The following is a 22,217-nucleotide window of genomic DNA, read 5'->3' as shown; positions in this document are numbered from 1 at the left end:
CCTTTCTTATTACTCTCTTTGGTATCCTCTGTTTGTTTTTGTAGCCTTCCCAATCTTCTGATTTCCCACTGCTCTTGGCCACTTTATAGGATCTCTCTTTTTCTTTAATACATTTCCTGACTTCCTTTGTCAGCCATGGCTGTCTAATCCCTCCCTGGATAATCTTTCTTTTCTTGGGGATGAACAATTAAGTACAGTGTCCTTAATTAAACCCACAAACTCCTGCCATTTTTGCTCTACTGTCTTCCCTGCAAGCCTCTGCTTCCAGTCTATATTTGTCAGTTCCTCTCTCATGCCCTCGTAATTACCTTTATTTAACTGTAACACCATTACATCCGATTTTGCCTTCTCTCTTTCAAACTCCAGACTGGACTCTACCATATTATGATCGCTGCTTCCTAAGTGTTCCCTTACTTTAAGATCTTTTATAAAATCTGGTTCATTGCAAAGCACTAGGTCCAGAATAGCCTGCTCCCTTGTGGGCTCCATGACAAGCTGTTCCAAAAAGCCATCCTGTAAGCATTCCATGAATTCCCTTTCTTTGGATCCACTGGCAACATTAGGGCTCTTGCCCGAAACGTCGATTTCGCTGCTCGTTGGATGCTGCCTGAACTGCTGTGCTCTTCCAGCACCACTAATCCAGAACATTATTTACCCAGTCCACCTGCATATTGAAGTCTCCCATAATCACCGTGACATTGCCTTTCTGACATGCCTTCTCTATTTCCCGGTACATGTTGCGCCCCTGGTCCTGACCACTGTTAGGAGGTCTGTACACAACTCCAATTATGGTTTTTTTGCCTTTGTGGTTCCTCAATTCCACCCACACAGACTCCAAATCATCTGACGCTATGTCATTCAGTGCCATAGATTTAATTTTGTTCTTAACTAACAAGGCCACCCCACCCCCTCTGCCGACCTCCCTGTCTTTTCGATAAGTTGAAAATCCTTGGATGTTTAACTGCCAGTCCTGACCACCCTGTAACCAAGTCTCTGTGATGCCTACCACATCATAATCATTCACGATGATCTGTGCCATTAGTTCATCTGCTTTGTTATGAATGCTACGAGCATTCAGGTAAAGTGCCTTAATGCTAACTTTCTTATCATTAGAGATATTGGAAGTCATATGATGTCCTAAGTTATCCTTGCTTTTTTCTGCATTCCCAGTCTGCCTCAATTTTAAATCCGCCTGGACACATGCTATACTGCTGCTTATCTTTCCATTTAACACCATACTCCATGTCGCTTTCACTTTCCCTGCCCCCCAACTCAGAAGTTAAAGTCCTACTGACCACCCTATTTATCCTCTTCACTAGAACATTGGTACCTGATCGGTTCAGATGGAGACCGTCCCAACGGTACAGATCCCCCCTGTTCCAAAACTGATGCCAATGCCCCATGAAGTGGAATCCCTCTTTCCCACACCAATCCCTTAGCCACGTGTTTACTTGCCTAATTTTCTTGCCCCTATGCCAATTGGCATGTGGCTCGGGCAGTAATCCGGAGATTATGACCCTTGAGGACCTGTGCTTCAATTTCCTGCCTAGTGCTTCGTAATCCCCAAACAGGTCCTCCACCCTAGTCTTGCCTATGTTGTTAGTCCCAACGTGGACCACAACAACTGGATCCTCCCCCTCCCGTTCCAATATCCTTTCAAGCCGGTCAGAGATGTCCCGCACCCTGGCACCGGGCAGACAACACACCATGCGAGACTCCCGATCCAGCTTGCAAAGGATACTATCTGTCCCCCTAATTATAGAATCCCCTATAACAACTACTTGTCTATTAACTCCCCCCTCTTGAATGGCCTTCTGCACTATGGTGCCGTGGTCAGTTGGCTCATCCTGTCGAGGGCCCCTTTCCTCATCTGAACAGGGAGCAAGAATCTCATACCTGTTGGACAAGGTCAAGGGCTGAGGCTCCTCCACTCCTGAACTCAGGTTCCCCCTACCTGCCTCACTTACAGTCACACTCTGATCTATGTACATGGATACTGAGACCTCTCTGCTCATCTACACCACCAAGAATTTTACCATTACCCCACTACTCTGCATTCCTGTTACTCCTTCCAAAGTGAATCACCTCACACTTTTCCACATTAAACTCCATTTGCCACCTGTCAGCCCAGCTCTGCAGCTTATCTATGTCCCTCTGTAACCAACAACATCCTTCGTCACTGTCCACAACGCTACCAACCTTAGTGTCATCTGCAAATTTACTAACCCATCCTTCTATACCCTCATCCGAGTCATTTATAAAAATGACAAACAGCAGTGATCCCAAGACAGATCACCACTAGTAACCAAACTCCAGGATGAATATTTCCCATCAACCACCACCCTCTATCTTCTTTCAGCTAGCCAATTTCTGAACCAAACCGCGAAATCACACTCAATCCCATGTCTCCATATTTTGTACAAATAGCCTACCGTGGGGAATCTTATCAACACCTTACTGAAATCCATATACACCCCATCAACTGCTTTACCCTCAACCACCTGTTGGTCATCTTCTTAGAGAACTCAGTAAGGTTTGTGAGGTACGACCTGCCCTTCACAAGACCATGCTGACTACCCCTAATCAAATTATTCCTTTCTAGATGATTATAAATCTTATCTCTTATAACCTTTTCCAACACTTTACCCACAACTGAAGTAAAGCTCACTGGTCTATAATTACTCCCCTTCTTGAACAACATTTGCTATCCTCCAGTCTTCTGGCACTATTCCTGCAGACAATGACAACATAAAGATCAAAGCCAAAGACTCTGCAAACATCTCCCTGGCTTTCCAGTGAATCCTAGGATAAATCCCATCCACACAGGAGACTTATCTATTTTCACACTTTACAGAATTGCTAACACTTCTTCCTAATGCACCTCAATTCCATCTCGTCTAGTATTGTTCCTCCAATTTGTGGTCTGATTCATTGTGGCAATAGATGAGGCCAAGGATGGTCATGTTGGAAAGGGAGTGGGAAGGGGAATTAAAGTGGGCGGCAGCTGGTTGACCCATACAGGCCTGGCTGTGATGCTCGGTGAAACGTGCCCTTAGTTTACGTTTGGTCTCACTGATGTAGAGAAGACCATATCAGGAGCACTGGATCTGTCTCACTTAGAGGACTGTTTGGGGCCCTGGATGGAGATGAAGGGGTGGTGTGCCAGCTGGTTTTGCATATTTTCTGGTTGCAGGGGCAGGTACCTAGGCGTTTGTGGGGGGTGGGGGTGGGTAGAGGATTGGCAAAGGGAATAGTCTACCTTGGATTCCAGTGTCTGCAGTATTTTTGTTGCCACCAGATGGAGGCATTCAGTACAAGTCCAGAGCAGCAGCCAGAGGGGAGGGCGAGGAAGAGGTGAGGGGGAATGTGGAGCAAGAGGCATAGCTGGGGGTGAGGGAAAAATGGAGTGAGAGGTGAAGATAAGGGGGAAGATGGAATGAGGTTTGAGGTGCGAGGCAGGTGGAATGAGTCTGGGGGGGGATGATGGTGTGAGGCCAGGAGTGATGGGGCAAGAGAAGGGAGGGCATGGACGAAGGGTGAGGGGCAAGGGGCAATAGGAGTTGATGGGGCAAGGGCTGAGGTAAGCATTGCATGATTTAGGTGGATGGGGAGTTGGGGAGGGGGAGACCTGCAGTAGATAAGAGGAAACAAGGGTGGGGATGGATGAGGGATGAGAGTCCAGTGGGTGGGACTAACATGGTGGTGAAAACGAGGGTGGAAACATTGTCAGGGAAACTCTCCCTAATTTTCTTTCCATTTCCTTTCAGAAGCTAAACTGGATTGTCTGGGAATTAAGGCCAGAGCAATCAGGAGAGATGGTAGGAAGCACTTTGATACACATGAATACTGGATTAGTTGTTAATTTTTAATCTGAGATGTATAATTTTTTATTGAGGGATATGAGGCATAGGCAGGTGTATGGAGTTAGGCCAGGGACAGGCTGGAGGGGCTGAATGGCCTACTGCTGTTCCTATGAATCATAATGGAATTAGAAAACAAAGACCCAAGAATAAAAAGACATCAGAACAAAATGATGTTAATTAGTGCAACGTTATAGAAACACAAACTGTATTGAATTCTATCTGTCTCTGTAAAATGGAGGTATTGACTGGTGCTATTTTCACTATTTACCTCCTATCTGCTCCAATGTTACTCAATATCCAAGTCACTGATATCTATCAAATAAAGCAGTGGTCCCAGCGTGGAGCCTCAGGGAACAGCACACGTAGGGACTGGTCACAAGCCATATTTGGGTGGTTGCTTTACCTGAAACATTACTCAGATCGTGTCTCCCAACTTTCCTCCTCCTCTAACCAAAAAAAAGAAAGGTTCTGTGCGCCGACTGGTAAGGTGACTGATTTTGTTTTAGTTTTCAGTAATCTCATTGGGAATTCAGAACAGTGGGAATGGAGGTTAAGGCAGTTGAATGTTCCTCCTGCAGAATGTGGGAGGTAAGGGTCACCTCTAGTGTCCCTGCTGACTACATCTGTGGGAAGTGCACCCAACTCCAGCTCCTCGAGAACCGTGTTAGGGAACTGGAGCCGGATGAACTTCGGATCATTTGGGAGGCAGAGGGGGTTATTGAGAGGAGTTACAGGGATGTAGTCACATCTCAGGTACAAGATGAAGGTAGATGCATTACAGTCAGGGGATGGAAAGGGAACCGACAGGCAGTGCAGGGATCCCCTGTGACTGTTCCCCTCAACAAGTATACCATTTTGGATACTTTTGAGGGGGATGACTTACCAGGGGTAAGCAATGGGGAACAGGTCTCTGGCATAGAGTCTGTCCCTGTTGCTCAGAAGGGAAGGGGGAAGAGGAGCAGAGCATCAGTCACTGGGGACTCTATAGTTAGGGGGACAGACAGGAGGTTCTGTGGGAACGAGAGAGACTCACGGTTGGTGTGTTGCCTCCCAGGTGCTAGGGTCCGTGATGTCTCTGATCGTGTTTTCAGGATCCTTGAGGTGGAGGGGGATCAGCCCCAACTCATGGTCCACATATACACCAACGACATAGGTAGGAAAAGGGATGGGGATTAAAACAGAAATCCAGGGAGCTAGGGTGGAAGCTTAGAGCTACAACAAACAGAGCTGTTATCTCTGGTTTGTTGCCCATGCCATGTGCTAGCGAGGTGAGGAATAGGGAGAGTGAGGAGTTGAACATGTGAATGCAGGGATGGTGCTGGAGGGAGCATTTCGGATACCTGGATAATTGGTACTCTTTCTGGGGAAGGTGGGACCTCTACAAACAGGATGGTCTTCACCTGAACCAGAGGGGTACCAATATCCTGGGGGGGAAATTTGCTAATGTTCTTCGGTGGGAAGGGGGGGGGTGTGGTTTAAACTAATGCAGCAGGGGGATGGGAACCAGAATTGTAGTTCCAGTGTACAGGAGGTTGAGGGTAGTGAGGTCAGGGTTAGGTTTTCAAGGTCGCAAGAGGGCACTGGCAATCAGGATGTTGATTTGAAATGTGTGAACTTCAATGCCAGGAGCATCCGGAATAAGGTGGGTGAACTTGCAGCATGAGTTGGTACCTGGGACTTCGATGTTGTGGCCATTTCAGAGACATGGATAAAGCAGGGACAGGAGCAGTTGTTGCAGGTTCCAGGATTTAGATGTTTCAGTAAGAACAGAGAAGATGGTAAAAGAGGGGGTTGTGTAGCACTGTTGGTCAAGGACACTATTACTGTTACAGAAAGGACATTTGAGGACTCATCTACTGAGGTAGTAATGGTCTGAGGTTAGAAACAGGAAAGGAGAGATTACCCTGTTGGGAGTTTTCTATAGGCCTCCAAATAGTTCCAGAGATGTAGAGGAAAGGATAGCAAAGATGATCCTCGATAGAAGTGAGAGAGACAGGGTGGTTTTTATGGGGGAATTTAACTTTCCAAATATTGACTGGGAATACTATAGTTCAAGTATTTTAGATGGGTCAGTTTTTGTCCAGTGTGTGCAGGAGGGCTTCCTGACACAGTATGTAGACAGGCCAACAAGGGGCGAGGCCACATTGGATTTGGTACTGGGTAATGAACCAGGCCAGGTGTTAGATTTGGAAGTAGGCACTTTGGTTATGTTTACTTTAGTGATGAAAAGGGAGAGGTATATACCGCAAGGCAAGAGTTATAGCTGGGGAAAGGCAATTATGATGTTATTAGGCAAGATTTAGGATGCGTAGGATGGGGAAGGAAACTGCAGGGGATAGGCACAATTGAAGTGTGGAGCTTGTTCAAGGACCAGCTATTGCGTGTCCTTGATAACTATGTACTGGTCTGGCACGGAGGAAATTGTCGAGCGGGGGAGCCGTAGTTTACTAATGAAGTTGAATCTCTTGTCAAGAGAAAGAAGAAGGCTTATATTAGGATGAGAAGTGATGGCTTGGCTGGGGCACTTGAGAGTTACAAGTTAGGCAGGAAAGACCAAAAGAGAGAACTAAGAAGAGCCAGGAAGGGACATAAGAAGTCATTGGCGGATAGGATCAAGGAAAACCCAAAGGCTTTCTATAGATCTATCAGGAATAAATGAATGACTAGACTAAGATTAGGGCCAATCAAGCAAAATAGTGGGAAGCTGTGCCTGGAGTCAGAGGACATAGGGGAAGTGCCAAATGAATACTTTTTGTCAGTATTTACACTAGAAAAAGACAAAGTGGTCGAGGAGAATACTGAGACACAAGCTACTAGACAAGATGGGATTGAGGTGCATAAGCAGGACATGTTAGCAATTCTGGAAAGTGTGAAAATAGTTAAGTCCCCTGGGTTGGATGAGATTTATCCTAGGATTCTCTGGGAAGCCAGGGAGGATATTGCAGAATCTTTGGCTTTGATCTTTATGTCGTCATTGTCTACAGAAATAGTGCCAGAAGACTGGATGGTAGCAACTGTTGTCCCCTTGTTCAAGAAGGTGAGTAGAGACAACCCTGTTACTTATAGACCTGTGAGCCTTACATCGGTTGTGGGTAAAATGCTGGAAAGGATTATGAGAGATTGGATTTATAATCATCTGGAGATGAATATGTTGATTAGGGATAGTCAACACAGTTTTGAGAAGGGTAGGTCGTGCCTCACAAACCTTACTGAGTTCTTTGAGAAGGTGACCAAACAGGTGGATGAGGGTAAAGTGGTTGATGTGGTGTATATGGATTTCAGTAAAGCATTTGATAAGATTCCCCAAAGTAGGCTATTGCACAAAATACAGAGACATGGGATTGGGGTGATTTAGCGGTTTGGATCAGAAATTGGCTAGCTGAAAGAAGACAGAGGGTGGTGTTTGGTGGGAAATATTCATCCTGGAGTTCTGTTACTAGTGGTGTACCACAAGGATTTGTTTTAGGTCCACTGCTGTATGTCATTTTTATAAATAACCTGGATAAGGACATAGAAGAAAGGGTTAGTAAATTTGCAGATGACACTAAGGTATTAGAATTGTGGATAGTGACGAAGGATGTTCTAGGTTACAGAGGGACATAGATAAGCTGCAGAGCTGGGCTAAGAGGTGGCAAATGGTCTTTAATGTGGAAAAGTGTCAGGTGATTCACTTTGGAAGGAACAACAGGAATGCAGAGTACTGGGCTAATGGTAAGATTCTTGGTAGTGTAGATGAGCAGAGAGATCCCAGTGTCCATGTACATCGATCCCTGAAAGTTGCCACCCAGGTTGACAGGGTTGTTAAGAAGGCATACGGTGTGTTAGCTTTTATTGGTAGAGGGATTGTGTTTTGGAATCATAAGATTATGCTGTAGCTGTACAAAACTCTGGTGCGGCCGCACTTGGAATATTGTGTACAGTTCTGGTCACCGCATTATAGGAAGAATTTGGAAGCTTTGGAAAGGATTCAGAGGAGACTTACTTGGATGTTGCCTGGTATGGAGGGAAGGTATTATGAGGAAAGGCTGAGGGACTTGAGGCTGTTTTCATTAGAGAAGAAGGTTGAGAGGTGACTTAATTGACACATATAAGATAATCAGAAGGTTAGATAGGTGGACAGTGAGAGCCTTTTTCCTTGGATGGTGATGGCTAGCACGAGGGGGGCATAGCTTTAAATAGAGGGGTGATAGATATAGGACAGATGCCAGAGGTAGTTTCTTTACTCAGAGAGTAGGAAGGGTGTGGAATGCCCTGCCTGCAACAGTAGTAGACTCGTCAACTTTGTGGGTATTTAAATGGACATTAGATAGACACATAGACGAGAATGGAATAGTGTAGGTTAGATGGGCTTCAGATCGGTTCCACAGGTTGGTAAAACATCGAGGGCCACAGGGCCTGTACTGCGCTATAATGTTCCATGTTCTATATTCTAGGACCTCCCCTCAATCCTTGCAGTGAGGTGATTGTGAGGTTCACCCTACCTGGGACTCCTAGCAGTTCTCTATTGAGACGTGGGCCACCACCCTCCTGCAAAACCTGCAGCCACATTCTGCACTGATAATCAGGATCAATGAAAAGTGGTATTGGTAATGGACAGTATTTGGTCAGGATCCGTGTGAGCAGAACGCTGACTCTGGCGGTGGCATTGACTGGAAGTTTAGCACGGTTCCACTTTAACTGCTCTCCCAGGGAACTGAGAATGTCCAGTAGCAGGAAGTCACTCCGAGTGGGGATGAATTTAGAAGCTGGATGGTGCTCTGTGTCTGATCCTGCCTTTTCTTGTGAGGCAGGGAATGTTTTCTCTGGCAGCAACTTTACTAATTCCTGTCGCACATCTTCCGGCTCCATCTGTATCTCTCCTGTGTAGCAAGCTGCTTCCCATTTCTTCAGGAGTTCCTGCCTCAGATTCTCACCAAAGGGGCTAAGGTAAACAATGGCAGCTGCTGTCAACAAACTGTCCCCGGAAACCGTCATCCTTCTGTTTTCTGCCTGTTTTAAGGCAACGTCCCAGTCATATTGGTGAGGGTTCATCGCACGCATCAGGTCTTCAGCTTCAGTCAGTTTCTGCTGCCATTTTGCCATCTCAGCTAAATGTATATCCTCGTCAGCTTTGAGGGCCTGCAGTGCGTCCTGCTCCTTTTGCTCCACCAGTCGGAGCACTTCTATGTCACTGAGGTCTGTCACCGAGTCAGAGTCTGACAAGTAGTCATCTCCATCTTCCCGTAACAAGGCAACCAGTTTTTTCTTCATTTCAAATGTCTGCTTCCTCAGCAATCCCAGTCTGAGCTGAGCTTCCTCAATGCGGGATTGGTACTCGTTGACAAAGGAAGGACTGTACTCACGGACCAAGCTGGAGTACTGGTAGATCGCTTTAATCCACAGACTGAAAGATTCCAAGGCCTGACTGGCCTCCCGCACTACTTCTGGTTGGAATTCCGGTTGATCCACAATATCCCCCAGAGCCTTGTGCACGGATTCTTGAATATTGTCCTTGTCGTAGAATTCCAGTTCCTGTACAGAAAGAATTATAAAAATTAGAAATATTTTTCCACAGCATATCCGTATTAACAAGTCTCCCAACATAATTCTGTGAGTCACACACCAGTAAAGGTAGATGTTGGAAATTGCTGGAGAAACTCAGCAGCTCCAGCAATATTTATCAGAGAGACAGAAACCAAAATAACATTTCCACTCTAACAATATGGAAGTATTCCAGTTCCACAATAGCATTGTGCCTCTTGCTCTCATACACCAGAAAGGTGCCCCTTGTTCTGTTTGTCCTAGTACCTACTCCTTGTCTCACCTAAACAGCAGGTTTTCCAATTCCTCACCAGTATGGAGGAGCTAGTTGTTGCTTGTAACCAGTGTAGACAGAGACATGAGCACTCCATCTGTCATTAGTCAGTATGTACCCATCCAGGTTGAAGTATGTTAGACAGAGTTGGCCAATCCACTTGACGTTCTTCCTGTCTCTGGCTCAACTCTTCTTTACTGCACTCTCTCCCCACCTACCAGTGACACTTTGAGCTGTCCTCAACCATTCTCTATTAACCTCCCCTCAATCCATTTGAGCTCTTCCTCTCAGCCAGTCCACACTGCTCCCCTCCCCTCCCCTCCCCTCCATCCATACTCCTCATGGTCCATCACCTCATTCCAGTGACTTCTTGCTTTGCTTGTTCTGTCCTCCCTTCCTGTTTATGTTTGTCAGCTTTTGCTGACTTCCTTTCTTTACCCTCCTGAACTGAAGGGTGTCTTAACTCAAGACCTGACTCTTTCACCAAAATCATTAACTCTCAACTACCCTCTTGAAGTAACTGCACAGAGGCAGGGATCCTGTCACCAAGACACCCTTCATTTACATGTGCATAGTACATGGGTTCTGACCAGCCAGCTCAGAGCCAGTCCCTAGAGTGAAGAGACTCACTGAATCCCCTGGTTATGTTTTTTTTTACTGACTGCGTGGTCCCAGGCTGTTCAGAAGTCAGTCTCCTCTCCTCCTTAACACAGAAAAGTAGAGAGTTCTTCACACACTGATCCAGTTCCCTCAGAGCCAGTTCTCAGAGTGAACAGGGTGTCTGACACTCCTTTGTTAATTTTGGTTTTTCTTTTTTTCCCTCCCCCTACACTACCGCCTGACAGTGGTAGAGCTTATTTTTCCCCAGCTCCCATGTCGTGTGTGTGCAGGTGTCAGATACAGTGAAAAACAAGTGTGTAAATCTTTATTTATATTCCACCACCAGGAAGAAAGGAAATACCCAAGTAGCCAGTGACAACCTTCTCTTGGTTATGTTAGTCTTCCAGGGTTTCCTGATTGGCCCAGGTTAACAACCCCAATCAAGGATCTCATAGTCAGTGACATCCACCTGACCCTCGTTCCAATCACTACACTTCTGAAATGACCAAGTAAAGCCACTCAGTTCAAAGGGATTCCGTGATGGGTAACAAACATTGATCTTGTTAACAATATTCATATCTGATGATAAAATAAAAGGAGCAGTGATACAGATTTATTGCACCAATGATCTGGGGATGTGATTTCAAATCCGATCACAGTCAATGGGAAATTTAAATTCAACTAATCTAAAAAATGTCCAAAATTAAACAAAGAACTGACAAATGGCATCTTTGCAAGCTGTGCTCATATTCCAAGAATGAATTAAATAAAATTTTTCCACCCTCTCAGTTTATAAGAATAAAAATAGGAAATGCCCCACCTGGTAGAAGTTTGGCTGGCCAATTAACTGTTTTGCATTTTCCCAACCTTCTGGTTTTCCAAACATCAGGCATAGGGTGTTCATCACCATGACAACGGGAGGAGGGGGGGCTCGATAGGTCCGTATCTCATCCAGATTGGCAGAGTTCAGTGACTGAAGAGCTTTTAAAGCTGTGGCATAGATTGGTTTCACCTGGAAGGCAAGAGATTGGATAAAAACACTGACAGAAATCAGACAGAGTTCAATCCACGGTCAGAACTAGCTCTGTTCCAGCAGACTATGGTCACCCTCGCTGGCCTAGTGATCTAGCGACTAACTGAATGATACTGGAAGACATGGGATATTTCATGAGGAAACATGAACTCTTTTTGAACTATTGCCTTAGAAATTCTTTCCTTCTCAGGTATTTACCCCTAGTTAGCCCACCGTATAATCAGATATATTACTGTACTACACCTCTATCTACCCCCTCTACCGCCCCTCTAGTCTCTAACTTCACAAATTCAGGTGTCTGGACATTTCCAAATTGGGGAACCTGAATCTTCTCCTTCACTGTTCTCTGTTAACCCAGGAACTTACTCCATAACATCATCTGGGAGACCTTTAAACTTGTAAATGTCCCTCACATAACACAGCTGCTCCTGCTGAAACATGTCCTTTCATTCCCTGCTTGTACTATCCTGGATTTCTGGTCAAGGTACACTGTCACTCATTGGAGGGGATTTTTCAGTTTCTTGGCTGCTGAGACCAGACAATTTCTGAGACAGTATCTGACTCACTTGCTGTCAAATATTCCTCATTTCTCTTGACTTATTTATCCAGCTGGAGTTCTTCCATCACCCTCTGTGGATGTTTAACTCAGGAAGAAAATGATTTCAGTCTCTAAATCATGCTACAGCTAGATTGTTGCTCACTCGGCTCTATCACTGTCACCAGCATTGACTGTTCTGTGCGATAAGACAGAGGATCAAACAATTTTCCCAGACCCTGTGGAGTTTGCTTTACTCTCTTATTCCAACATTCCTGACCTCATTGAATTGTTTCATCTGTTTGGGTTTCACCATTAGTCTAGGAAGACCAATGACATCTTTGACTGGTTGTCAAGAACAGTTTGTTCCTGGTCCAGTTGCTCTCCAGGAGGGTGTCCATCTCCTTTAACTCTGATATTGGGACTAAGCCTTCCACTTAGGCTCTGAAGTGAAGATTTTTGACTATGAACAACTTCCTTATGTATGTTGGAATGCAGTGAAATGTGTAAAGTTCTGTTGGTCCTGACAGTTATTCCACTTTCTCTGTGTAGTCTTATTACTGTACATAGTAATGTCTGCATCTTCAGCCAACAGGAGCTGGTCTGATAGGACACTAACAAATGCTCCAAAATCACGTTTAAACTAAACTGGGGTTTGCATTCACACAGACATGTGCTGTATCTTCTGGCTGATCTACGGTTGCTGTGGCCTTGATGGTTATCAGGGAAGTGGGGCAGTGCCAGTACTAAGGGAGCCGGAGAGGTGCCGAGTTTCAACAGGAGTTTTGTGAGATACAATACCTAGCCACTATGTCAAGCAAAAAAAACTAGGGGAAAGACCACCAAGAAGCGCCCTCAGCATGCAACTTCATGTATTCGCCATGTTTGATCAGTCACAAATTCAAGACTTTAAGGAGGCCTTCAACATAATCAATCAGAACCATGATGGCTTCATTCATAAGGAGGATTTGCATGATATGTTAGCTTCACTTGGAAAGCACCCAAATGATGAATACCTAGAGGCAATGATGAATGAAGCTCCGTGGCCTATCAACTTTACCATGTTCATGACCATGTTTGTTGAAATGCTGAATGGGACACCCTGAAGATGTAACCAGAAATGCCTTTGTATGTTTTGATGAAGAAGGAACAGGTTATATCCGGGAAGACTACTTGAGAGATCTGTTGACAACAATGGGTGATCGGTTTACTGATAAGGAGGTGGATGAACTTTTCCGTGAAGCACCAATTGATACTAAGGGCAATTTCAACTATATTGAATTTATTCACATACTGAAATGTGTTGCCAAGGACAAAGCTGACTAATGGAATGTACATTCAGGGGCTGGGGGAAAGATCCTCATTTACTTTTCAGAATTTATACCTATTCGAACATACTGCATGCCTTGGCTCTAATAAACATTGCTTTTTTTCATGACTTATATTTTTCAGTCATGTTAGCATACTTTGCACACACTTGAATTAAGTGGAAGGTTAGTGGCAGGGAGCAAGAATCTCTAGAAGCAGATCACTTGATGCTTGAATATTTCTTGGAAACCACAAGGTTTTAATCATTTGCTAGAGGTTACTCGTCTCTGGTTTATGCTTCCAAAGCGGTGGTATTTGTTTAAAGTGTTTTGATGTCGTGATCTGACTTGTCAGAATTCCTCATTTTTCAGTTGTTTGAGGTTTTTTGTGTTGTCATTTAGTTTGCAATATATGGGATGATGAGGAAAATGAACCATTTGTCCATCTAATTCTTCTGATCAGTATACTTGGTTTGTCTAAAGAAAATTGTCCTCTTGAGTTGAAAGGGTATGATCAGTAAAAAGTTAATTTTGCATTGAAGATCATGATATAGTTGTGTTGGCTGTCTTGATATGCAAGTTTGAGCTGTCATCTGTTTGTTCAATTTTGGATTTCAACTTCTGAAATTTTAATCAGTGATATTTGGTAATACTACTGAATGCTAATTGATGTGAAGAAAGTTCTAAGCTGTTTATTGAGGGATACTGGAAGATGATCCGAAAGACAAGATTTGAGTTTAACTTGCAGAGTTTTATCCAGAGTCTTCCCAGTTTTGTCTAAGATAAGACCAAAGTGTCCTAAGTGACTGTGCAGATTGGTGTAGATGTGTTATGCCTTATTCTTGATCATACTTCACACCCTGTTCAGATCTGAGTGTCCTTTGTTTTCAAAAGTGACTTAAATAAAAGTTCTAAACTTGCAAATAAAAAGCAACAGTAGTAGACTCACCGATGTTAAGGGCATTTAAATGGGCATTGGATATACATATGGATAATAATGGAATAGTGTAGGTCAGATGGGAATCAGATTAACTTTTTAGGTCGGTGCAACATTGAGGGCCGAAGGGCCTGTACTGCGCTGTAACGTTCTATGTTCTATAGATCATCAAGGTGAACTAGGAATCTCTTGGTACCTTCTCCAACAGAGGTACCTAGTCTAAGGCAGTTTATCTTCTCTAATGGTGGTGGGTGTTTTATTGTGTGTGTATGATCTGAATGTGTTGCTTACTCCTGCACATCTTTTGAAAGTGAACTGGTTTTACAAATGTAACATTCCTTTGTCATGACTGGGCATTGTGCCACTATTCCACAACACTGACACTACATCTTAACATGTGGTGTGTGACCTACTGTCTGTGCTGGCTCTATCCCATGTCCATACCATATAAACTGAATAGTTCTTGTTGCTTTCCTGAGGCACAATTGGTCTTCCAAGCTCAGGATTTATCTGAGCATCTGTCTGCTTCTTCCATAATTAGAACAGATTTCTTTAAAATGAACTCTTCTTCAGTCTGTAAGAAATCTGATAAAGACTCATCAATAATTCCAATTCCAATTTTGCCTCTTGTTTCAAAGCTCCATACTCAGTTTTCCATTAATCTGTAGAGGTCATTCATGAAACTGTCCATGGATCCTCCTGGAAGCTGAACTCTTTGGTTAAAATTTGACTATTCAAGAATTTTATTTGTTTCTTAAATTGAAGTAATCTGCAAACACTTTTAAGACTTCTTCAAAATAATCTGTATTCAATATTCTGTTGATTAATCATCCACAATAGGACCCCCCATTATTGGCTACAGTCATGCATTAACTTGTTCTACTTAGACTTTGTGTCTAATTTTGAAGCAATTCTGTCTCGTAAAAAAGTGTCTCCACAAGTGTCCAACCTTGTGTTCTGTACAGTCTGTCTCTGAGCTGGAATGTTGAGGGAGTATTTTGTTTCCTTCCATTCCCCTATCAATGTGCTTATTAATTCCTGCTACTGGTAAAGCCATATTAAATTTGCGTCATTTTGATGCTTCTTTCAATCTACTGATCTTCAAGCTTATATTCTTTGATTCATCAAAGTTGTTGTAAATTTAATTCCTGAAGAGCTTGCTGGACTATGCAGTATTTTTGTTTTCTAGTCTTTTTAAATTTGATTTGCTGTAAAGGTGTGTTAAAATTTGTACATAAACCTTCAAATTTATAACTGGCTGACCCTTGATGATCTTCTGTTTTTAAAATTCTGTTTCTTTGAAATACTGTATCTCTTTCCTGCTTACTGGGTTTTATATCACCTTTTTCAGATTTCCCACATTTTTTAATGACTTGCAACATAGTTTTCATGTCTTTTTCCCCCAAGATGGAGTTTTCCTGCTTCCTCAGAGACAAAATGGACACTCCCCTGTTTTTCTCAATGTGGAAGGAATACTTTCTTTTACAGTCGCCTCAAAATAAAGTTCTCTGCTGCAGCTCTAGTTAATATTCCCACCAAAACTACATTTAATGACTTGAGTTGTGGATCTTTTAAAATGTTAATTCCTCTTGGTTTTTTTCTTTTCCTTTTTAGTAGATTTCTCTAATTTGCTCTTTTATAGCTTAAATAAATTCTGAGTTTTTCTGACTCTGTAAATTATTTGTCTAGTCCTTTCACTGTCCCTTTTAATTACGCCTCATGGGCTAATTTTCAATGGCAGTGACATTTGTTATGAGAGGTGAAAACTGTCTTTCAAACTTCCTCCCCTTCCTTTTTGGTCCTTACACAGATTCCCCTTTTCCCCTCAGAATATCTCACTTTATGCCCACAGGCTTCCTCAGCTCCCTACAGAGACTCCTTCACTAAGATTTTTGCTTTTTTGGGTGTGACTGGTGTCTCTCTTTAAATTGCTCACACAATTTTCTCTGTGCCTCTAATCAGCTTCCTGGTGAAAGTTTGCCTTTGGAGTGTTGAACTTGTCCTGTGGTTCCTGACACAATTGCTGTTGTCTCTCTCTGTTGGGTTTTGCTGCTGGCTGACTCCGTTTTCTTGAAGCAGTAATACTTTTAAAATGGTAAACTCACCTTTCTTCAGCAAATTCTTTCTTCAGGTTCTTCAGCAATGTTCTCCTTATGGTAGGGGGGCAATGCATGAAATTCGCAGCTAACTGCAGCTTCCATGTGGTATTTGCTGGGATTGTCGCTGCCGGCATCTTGTGGTATCTCTACCTCTCTGCCAGTATGTGGCTCAGGGTAATTGTTGTTTGATGCAACCACACTTCTAAGGTCTGCACACTTCTAGTTCCTGTCTAATCACCAGTGACTTTGTAGCATCTTTCACAATTTTTGCACATCTCAGAGCCAATGTAATATTTGGTGCGGATTGAGTGAAATGAATAGGAACAGCAGCGGCCTCATGTGAAACATGAGATTTAAAAAAACTTGTTTGTGGGATTTGGGTGTCGCTGGCTGGTCCAATATTTATTGTCCACCCCAGTTGCCCTTGAGAAGGTAGTGGTGAGCTGACTTCTTTAACCGTTTCAATTCTGGGTTGACCCACAATGCCAGTGGGGAGGGAATTCACTGCAATGTTTGGCTGAGTGTGGTGTTGGTGGGGCGGACTCTGCAGTGATGTAGATTGGGATTCCTTGTGGAAGTGGCGCTAGTCCCAGAGCTGGGCTCTTCTGGGACATGGGCATTGTTGTTGCTGTTCATGGAGTAGATTTCTTCAGAGCCAGAACACCTTGTGGAGACCTTGCAGAAGCCCTGAAGCCATGCTTGAGACCCCAATATAACCAGAAGTTGAACCCTTATTTAAACAATTTATCTTTATCCTTTTTATAATTTAAAATGGCACCTGATTGTGCGACAAAACACTGATCACTGTATCATGAAAATTTATGTGACAATAAATCATTCATTGAAATCCGGGTCTTTGACTCAGTAACAGTAAAGGAATGGCAATTATACGACACCTTTGTCAGGCCACACTAGCAGAGAGTTGTAGGGCTGAATGGCATGATTCTGCAGTCTCCATATTAATGTTGGAACTTTTGCAGCTAATTTTAGTCCAGCAAACACATGAAAAGAGCATAATAATGAACATCTGTGACATTGATTGAGGGATGAGTTTTGACATGGACACTGGAGTGAACCTCCTCCCCCTGCCAGCATTATTTTTACATCTGAGAGGGCGAAGGGACTTTAGTTCATTGCCTTGTTCAACTAATGGCACTTTTAGTTGTTTAACAATCACGTGGTACCGCATCGGGAACATCAGCCTCAATGCTATGCTGAGCCTTTAGGCTAGGATTGAATCTACAAGTAAAAAAACTAAAGAAGTGCAGATACTGAAAATCAAAAACAAATACAGAAATTGCTGGAAACATTCAGCAGGTCTGGCAGCACCTGTGGAGAGGCAGCCAGAGTTAACTTTTCAGGTACAGTGACCTTTCTTCAGAAGTCACTGAATCACATTCGTAGGATCACAGTATTTCTATGGTACAGGAAGAAGCCATTGGTCCCATGTATATGGACGGCTGGAAAGTGAGCCATTCAAACATTGTGCATGGCAAACAGCAGCTATGTCCCATTAAAGATGGAAACCCCAGTTACCACAGGGCAATCAGAGTTCAATTGTTGCCCATTTGACAAGTTAATTGACAGCCTGATCTGAATGACCTCATGTCAGCTGAATATTTACCGTGCCAAACTCTTCATCAAATTTCTTCTGTGCCGCCTCCAGTTCTCGCATTAGCAGTGCAATACGAAACTCCTCATCACGACATTTTGATATGAGATCTATAAATTCTCCTTTCACTTTCCCAAACCGGTCAATCAGCTGCCTCCTTATCTACAGCAGATAAGAAGACCCAGTCAGATAGGGTTCCAGTTCAGATATAGTGAGCAATTATTGCAAAGAGTTTAATGGTAGAGTGGACAATGAAGAAGGTTACCTAAATTACAAAGGGATCTTGATCAGTTGGGTCAATGGGCTGAAAAGTGGCTGGTGAAGTTTAATTTGGATAAATGTAGGTATTGCATTTTGGTAAAACACACAAAGGCAAGAATCGTACAATTAAAAGTTGGGTAGTATTGTAGATCAGAGAGTCCTAGGGATTCAGGTACAGAATTCTTTGAAGTTTAGGTAGGATGGTTACAAAGGTGTTTAGCACGCTTGCTTCATTGCTCAGACCTTTGAGCATAGGAGCTGGGTGTCATGTTGAGGTTGTACAGGATGTTGGTGAAGCCTCTTCTGGAGTACTGTGTACAGTTCTGGTCACCCAGTTATAGGAAGGATATTATTAAACTGGAGAGGGTTCAGAAGATATTTACTAGTATGTTGCTGGTAATGGAGAGTTTGAGTTATAAGGAGAGGCTAGATAGACTGGGGCTCTTTTCACTGGAGTGTAGCAGTTTAAGAGGTGACTTTATAGAGGTTTATAAAATCATGAGGGATATAGATAAGATGAATGGTAGGTGTCTTTTTCCTAGGGTGGGGGTTTTCAAGACTAGGGAGTGTATTTTTAAGGTGAGAGGAGAAAGATTAAAAAAAGGGGAATTTTTGTTTTTACACAGTGAGTGTTTCATGTGTGGAATGAACTTCCTGAGGAAGTAGTGAATGTGAGTACAGTTGCAATGTTTAAAAGACATTTAGGTAACTACATGAATAGGAAATGTTTGGAGGGATATGGGCCAGGAGTAGACAGGTGGGACTAGTTTAGCTTGAAATTATGTTCAGCACGGACTGGTTAGACTGAAGAGATTGCTTACAGGAGGTATGACTCTATAAGTAGAAGACTAAGGAAGTCTTGGTACAGTTGTATAAGGGTTGGTGAGACCACATCCAGAATATTGTGTGCATTTTCACATGATATATATGCACTTGTGATGGGACAGAGAGGTTTTACGAGATTGGTCCCTGGGAAAATGGGGATTGGAAATCCAGGTGGAGTTGTGAGCTGAAATTTTGGAGTTATGAGCTCTGAGGCAGGACCCTGAGCTCTGACTAAATTATATCAACTGGACAGCTGTATTCCCAAATTTACTGTTCTCACTCAGGGACATAACAACTTTCAAGCTTTGAAATTGGGCCACAGAGGGAAAGATTTGACAAGTTCTGTCCAATAGTGAGAATGCCATATGTGAAATAGCTAGAAATAAAGACCATTCATAACTTAGAAAAACACTGGCATTGTCCTAACCCTCAAAAAGCTTCAACCAACCAGTACATCAGAAATAGGGGCCTCTTATTTCAGAGCAAACATCAAACCAAAGAGACAAAGATCACTGAAAAAAAACTAGCTTATTGTAAACTCAGAGAGCTGTCAATCAAATAAAGTCAGAGTTTCTCTGCCTCTGTATAAATAGAGTTAATCTTTTCAAAGTCTGGGCCCTCACCCAATTTATAACAGGGCATGAGTTGGCATTAAATTGGCAAGGAAGGTGCATGAGGATCATTGATACTATCACCTTTTGCAAGGTTTCTGAATTAAAACTGTGATGCATGAGGCCTCTGAACAAGACATGGAGAGGGTGGTGTTGGAAGATGTCATATTTTTACTGATGCAGGAGGTGGGTGTCACTGGCTGGGCAGCATTTATTGTTCCTCCCTAGTTGCCCTTGAAAAGGTGATGGTAAGCAGCATGTTGAGAGGATGTTTCCTACAGGCCGGGGAATCTGGAAAGCAGGGGTACAAACCCACGCTAAAAGGGCAATCATTTCCATTGAAATAAGAAATGGCTTCATTCAGAGGGTTTTCAATTTTCTCTCTCAGAAGTTTGTGGGTCCTCCACGGCTGAATGTGTTTAGTGCTGAGATAGACAGATTCCTGGTTTCATGGAATCTTGGGACAGTAGGAGTGGGCGAGAAAGTGGAGCCGAACCCAAAAGTCAGCCCTGATGGTCCTGAATAGTGGAGTAGGTTTGATGAATATTTATTAATAAGGGAATCAAGGGCTACAGAGAGAAATCAAGAGAATCAAGTTGAGAAAGATATTAGCCATGATTGAATGGTATAGTCAAATGGCCTAATTCTGATTCTATATCTTATAGTCTTATGGATGGGCTGAATGGCCTCTTCCTGCTCCTATTTCCTGGGAGAACCAACAATCTGATCAGATCCACATTGAAGTAACCTGAACACAGCTGAGAACTATTGAGAGTCTACTCGTATCCTTGGGTCAGGGGTCAGAAAATGACCTTTCAACTTCTGGCAACTGGAATCAGGCTCAGCGCCATATAAAGGGGACACACTGTATCCTCTTCAGTCAGGAATGGTCCAAGTCTGATTGGAATTTTTTGGGTGACAGAATAATGTTGGAAAACCTATTTGCAGGTGTGAAACCTGGTAAAGGCCAGTGATATAAAGATTCTGAAGCGTCAAATACCCATAAATCAGCAATAAAATTTACTTTATATCCAGATACCAGAGCTCATGTGTTTCCACTCGCAGAGCGTGGTTCTAACGGTGTCGCGAGTTTGGCCTTTTTAAAAGATTTCAGGGCAACTGGTGTTCCAAACAATAGATTGCAATAACAAAAATGAGTGTGTATTGAATGCATTTGGCTTCATAGAGGTCCCAGTGAAGAAATAGAGTCATAGAATCATTTAAGGTGCTAAATAGATTCCTTGCTCTTGGTTAGAATTCATGAAGTGAAGGTACTGGCGTTGGACTAAGGTGGACAAAGTCTGAAGTCACATGACACCAGGTTATAGTCCGGCAGGTTTATTTGAGACCACGAGCTCTTGGAGCGCTACTCCTTTGTCACCTGATGAAGGAGCAGCACTCCAAAAGCTTGTGATTTCAGATAGACGTGTTGGACCATAACCTGATGTCATGTGACTTCTGACTTTGTTTGAACTTGGTGAGGGTAATTCTGGATGACTGGTTGTGACTCAGAAAGAAGGGAACAAGCCTCCAGTCCTCATTATTAGACACTTATGGTGTCAGTCCATGACTAAACAGTGCCCACTGATGGAATCTGGCCCATAAGGCTCTGAATTGGCCTGTTGTCTATAATGAGAAAAGAGGATTCCCTCTGATGATGACATTATGGCACAGGAAGTCGCAGTTCCCTTGACCTCTGACCCAAGGAGAATCAGTGCTATTTGACTGTAAAACACATGGTTTCACAACGGGAAGGGAGGAAGATGAGGAAAGTTGGAAGAGCTGGAAGTTGTGGTGACATTAGCGTTGTTCCTTACCTCTGCCAGTTCATTCAGCTTGTGTTTCAGGTTGTCTATGTACTTCATGTATTCCTCAGCTTCTTTATACAATTGCTGGATCTTATCCAAACCCAGTCCCATCCTGTAAATCACACTCAGAATCTTTAATATTCTCACAGAGCTTTTCCAGACACAATAAGGCAATCTGGAGGGCTATCCCTTAGCCCAATTCACATGTTAAACTTTTCAAATAGCTATACATTTCCTTTCTATAAATGACTAGATTCCACACTCCTCTGTTTCAAGTCACATTACCCTGGATTTATAATCAACCAAATCTCTTCTCCTAATTTCATCATTTTAAAAGATTCTCTCATGGGAGGTGGACCAACAGTTATCGCCCTGTCCCTAGTTGCCCCTTGAGATGGTGGGAGTGAGCTGCCTTTTTGAACTGCTGCAGTCCATATGCTGTAGGGATTTTGACCCAGCAATAGTGAAGGATATTTCCAAGTCAGGATGATAAGTAGTTTGGAGGGGAACTTGCAGGAGGTGGTGTTCCCAAATATATGTGGCTTTGGTGGTGATTTAAAATTCTTGCCTCAAGTCTACAACTACCTAACAAAGGAACGGTTTGGTTTTCCAATTTTGTATTTAGCATAACCTCTCACTTTCTGAGTTACCCTAAACCTTCTTTGTTCTGACCAAATTCTGATCACTGTTCCTTCACTTTTACTGGGTCAAAACCTTGGAATTCCCTCCGTAAGGGCATTGTGGGCCTACCTACAGCACATGGACTGCAGTATTTCAAGAAGGCAGCTCACCCCATCCTTCCCAAGGACAACTATGGTTGGGCAATAATTGCTGGTCTAGCCAGTGATGCCCACATCCCATGAATGAATTTAAAATGACTTCTTCAAGTTCAAGCATCTCTATGTCTTCATTTAAAAATAGATTCCAATGTG

The 22,217-nt window shown here is 43.2% G+C and overlaps 1 protein-coding gene and 1 pseudogene across 1 annotated transcript in view; one reads left to right on the top strand and one right to left on the bottom strand.

Annotated features, from left to right (window-relative positions):
- Positions 1-22,217, bottom strand: part of dnhd1 (dynein heavy chain domain 1) — a 283,483-nt gene that overhangs the window by 121,479 nt on the left and 139,787 nt on the right. The window contains exons 26-29 of the mRNA XM_072576637.1: positions 21,295-21,397; positions 17,793-17,942; positions 11,078-11,269; positions 8,345-9,374 (exon numbers count right to left, since the gene is read on the bottom strand). Of these exons, the coding sequence (XP_072432738.1) occupies positions 8,345-9,374; positions 11,078-11,269; positions 17,793-17,942; positions 21,295-21,397 (1,475 nt within the window). The remainder of the gene's footprint in view (positions 1-8,344; positions 9,375-11,077; positions 11,270-17,792; positions 17,943-21,294; positions 21,398-22,217) is intronic.
- On the top strand, positions 12,497-13,151 carry LOC140480972 (myosin regulatory light chain 2, smooth muscle minor isoform pseudogene; annotated as a pseudogene).

This window comes from Chiloscyllium punctatum, chromosome 9 (genome assembly GCF_047496795.1).
Source record: "Chiloscyllium punctatum isolate Juve2018m chromosome 9, sChiPun1.3, whole genome shotgun sequence".
NCBI lineage: Eukaryota > Metazoa > Chordata > Chondrichthyes > Orectolobiformes > Hemiscylliidae > Chiloscyllium > Chiloscyllium punctatum.
This window is presented reverse-complemented; position numbering and strand designations above follow the sequence as displayed.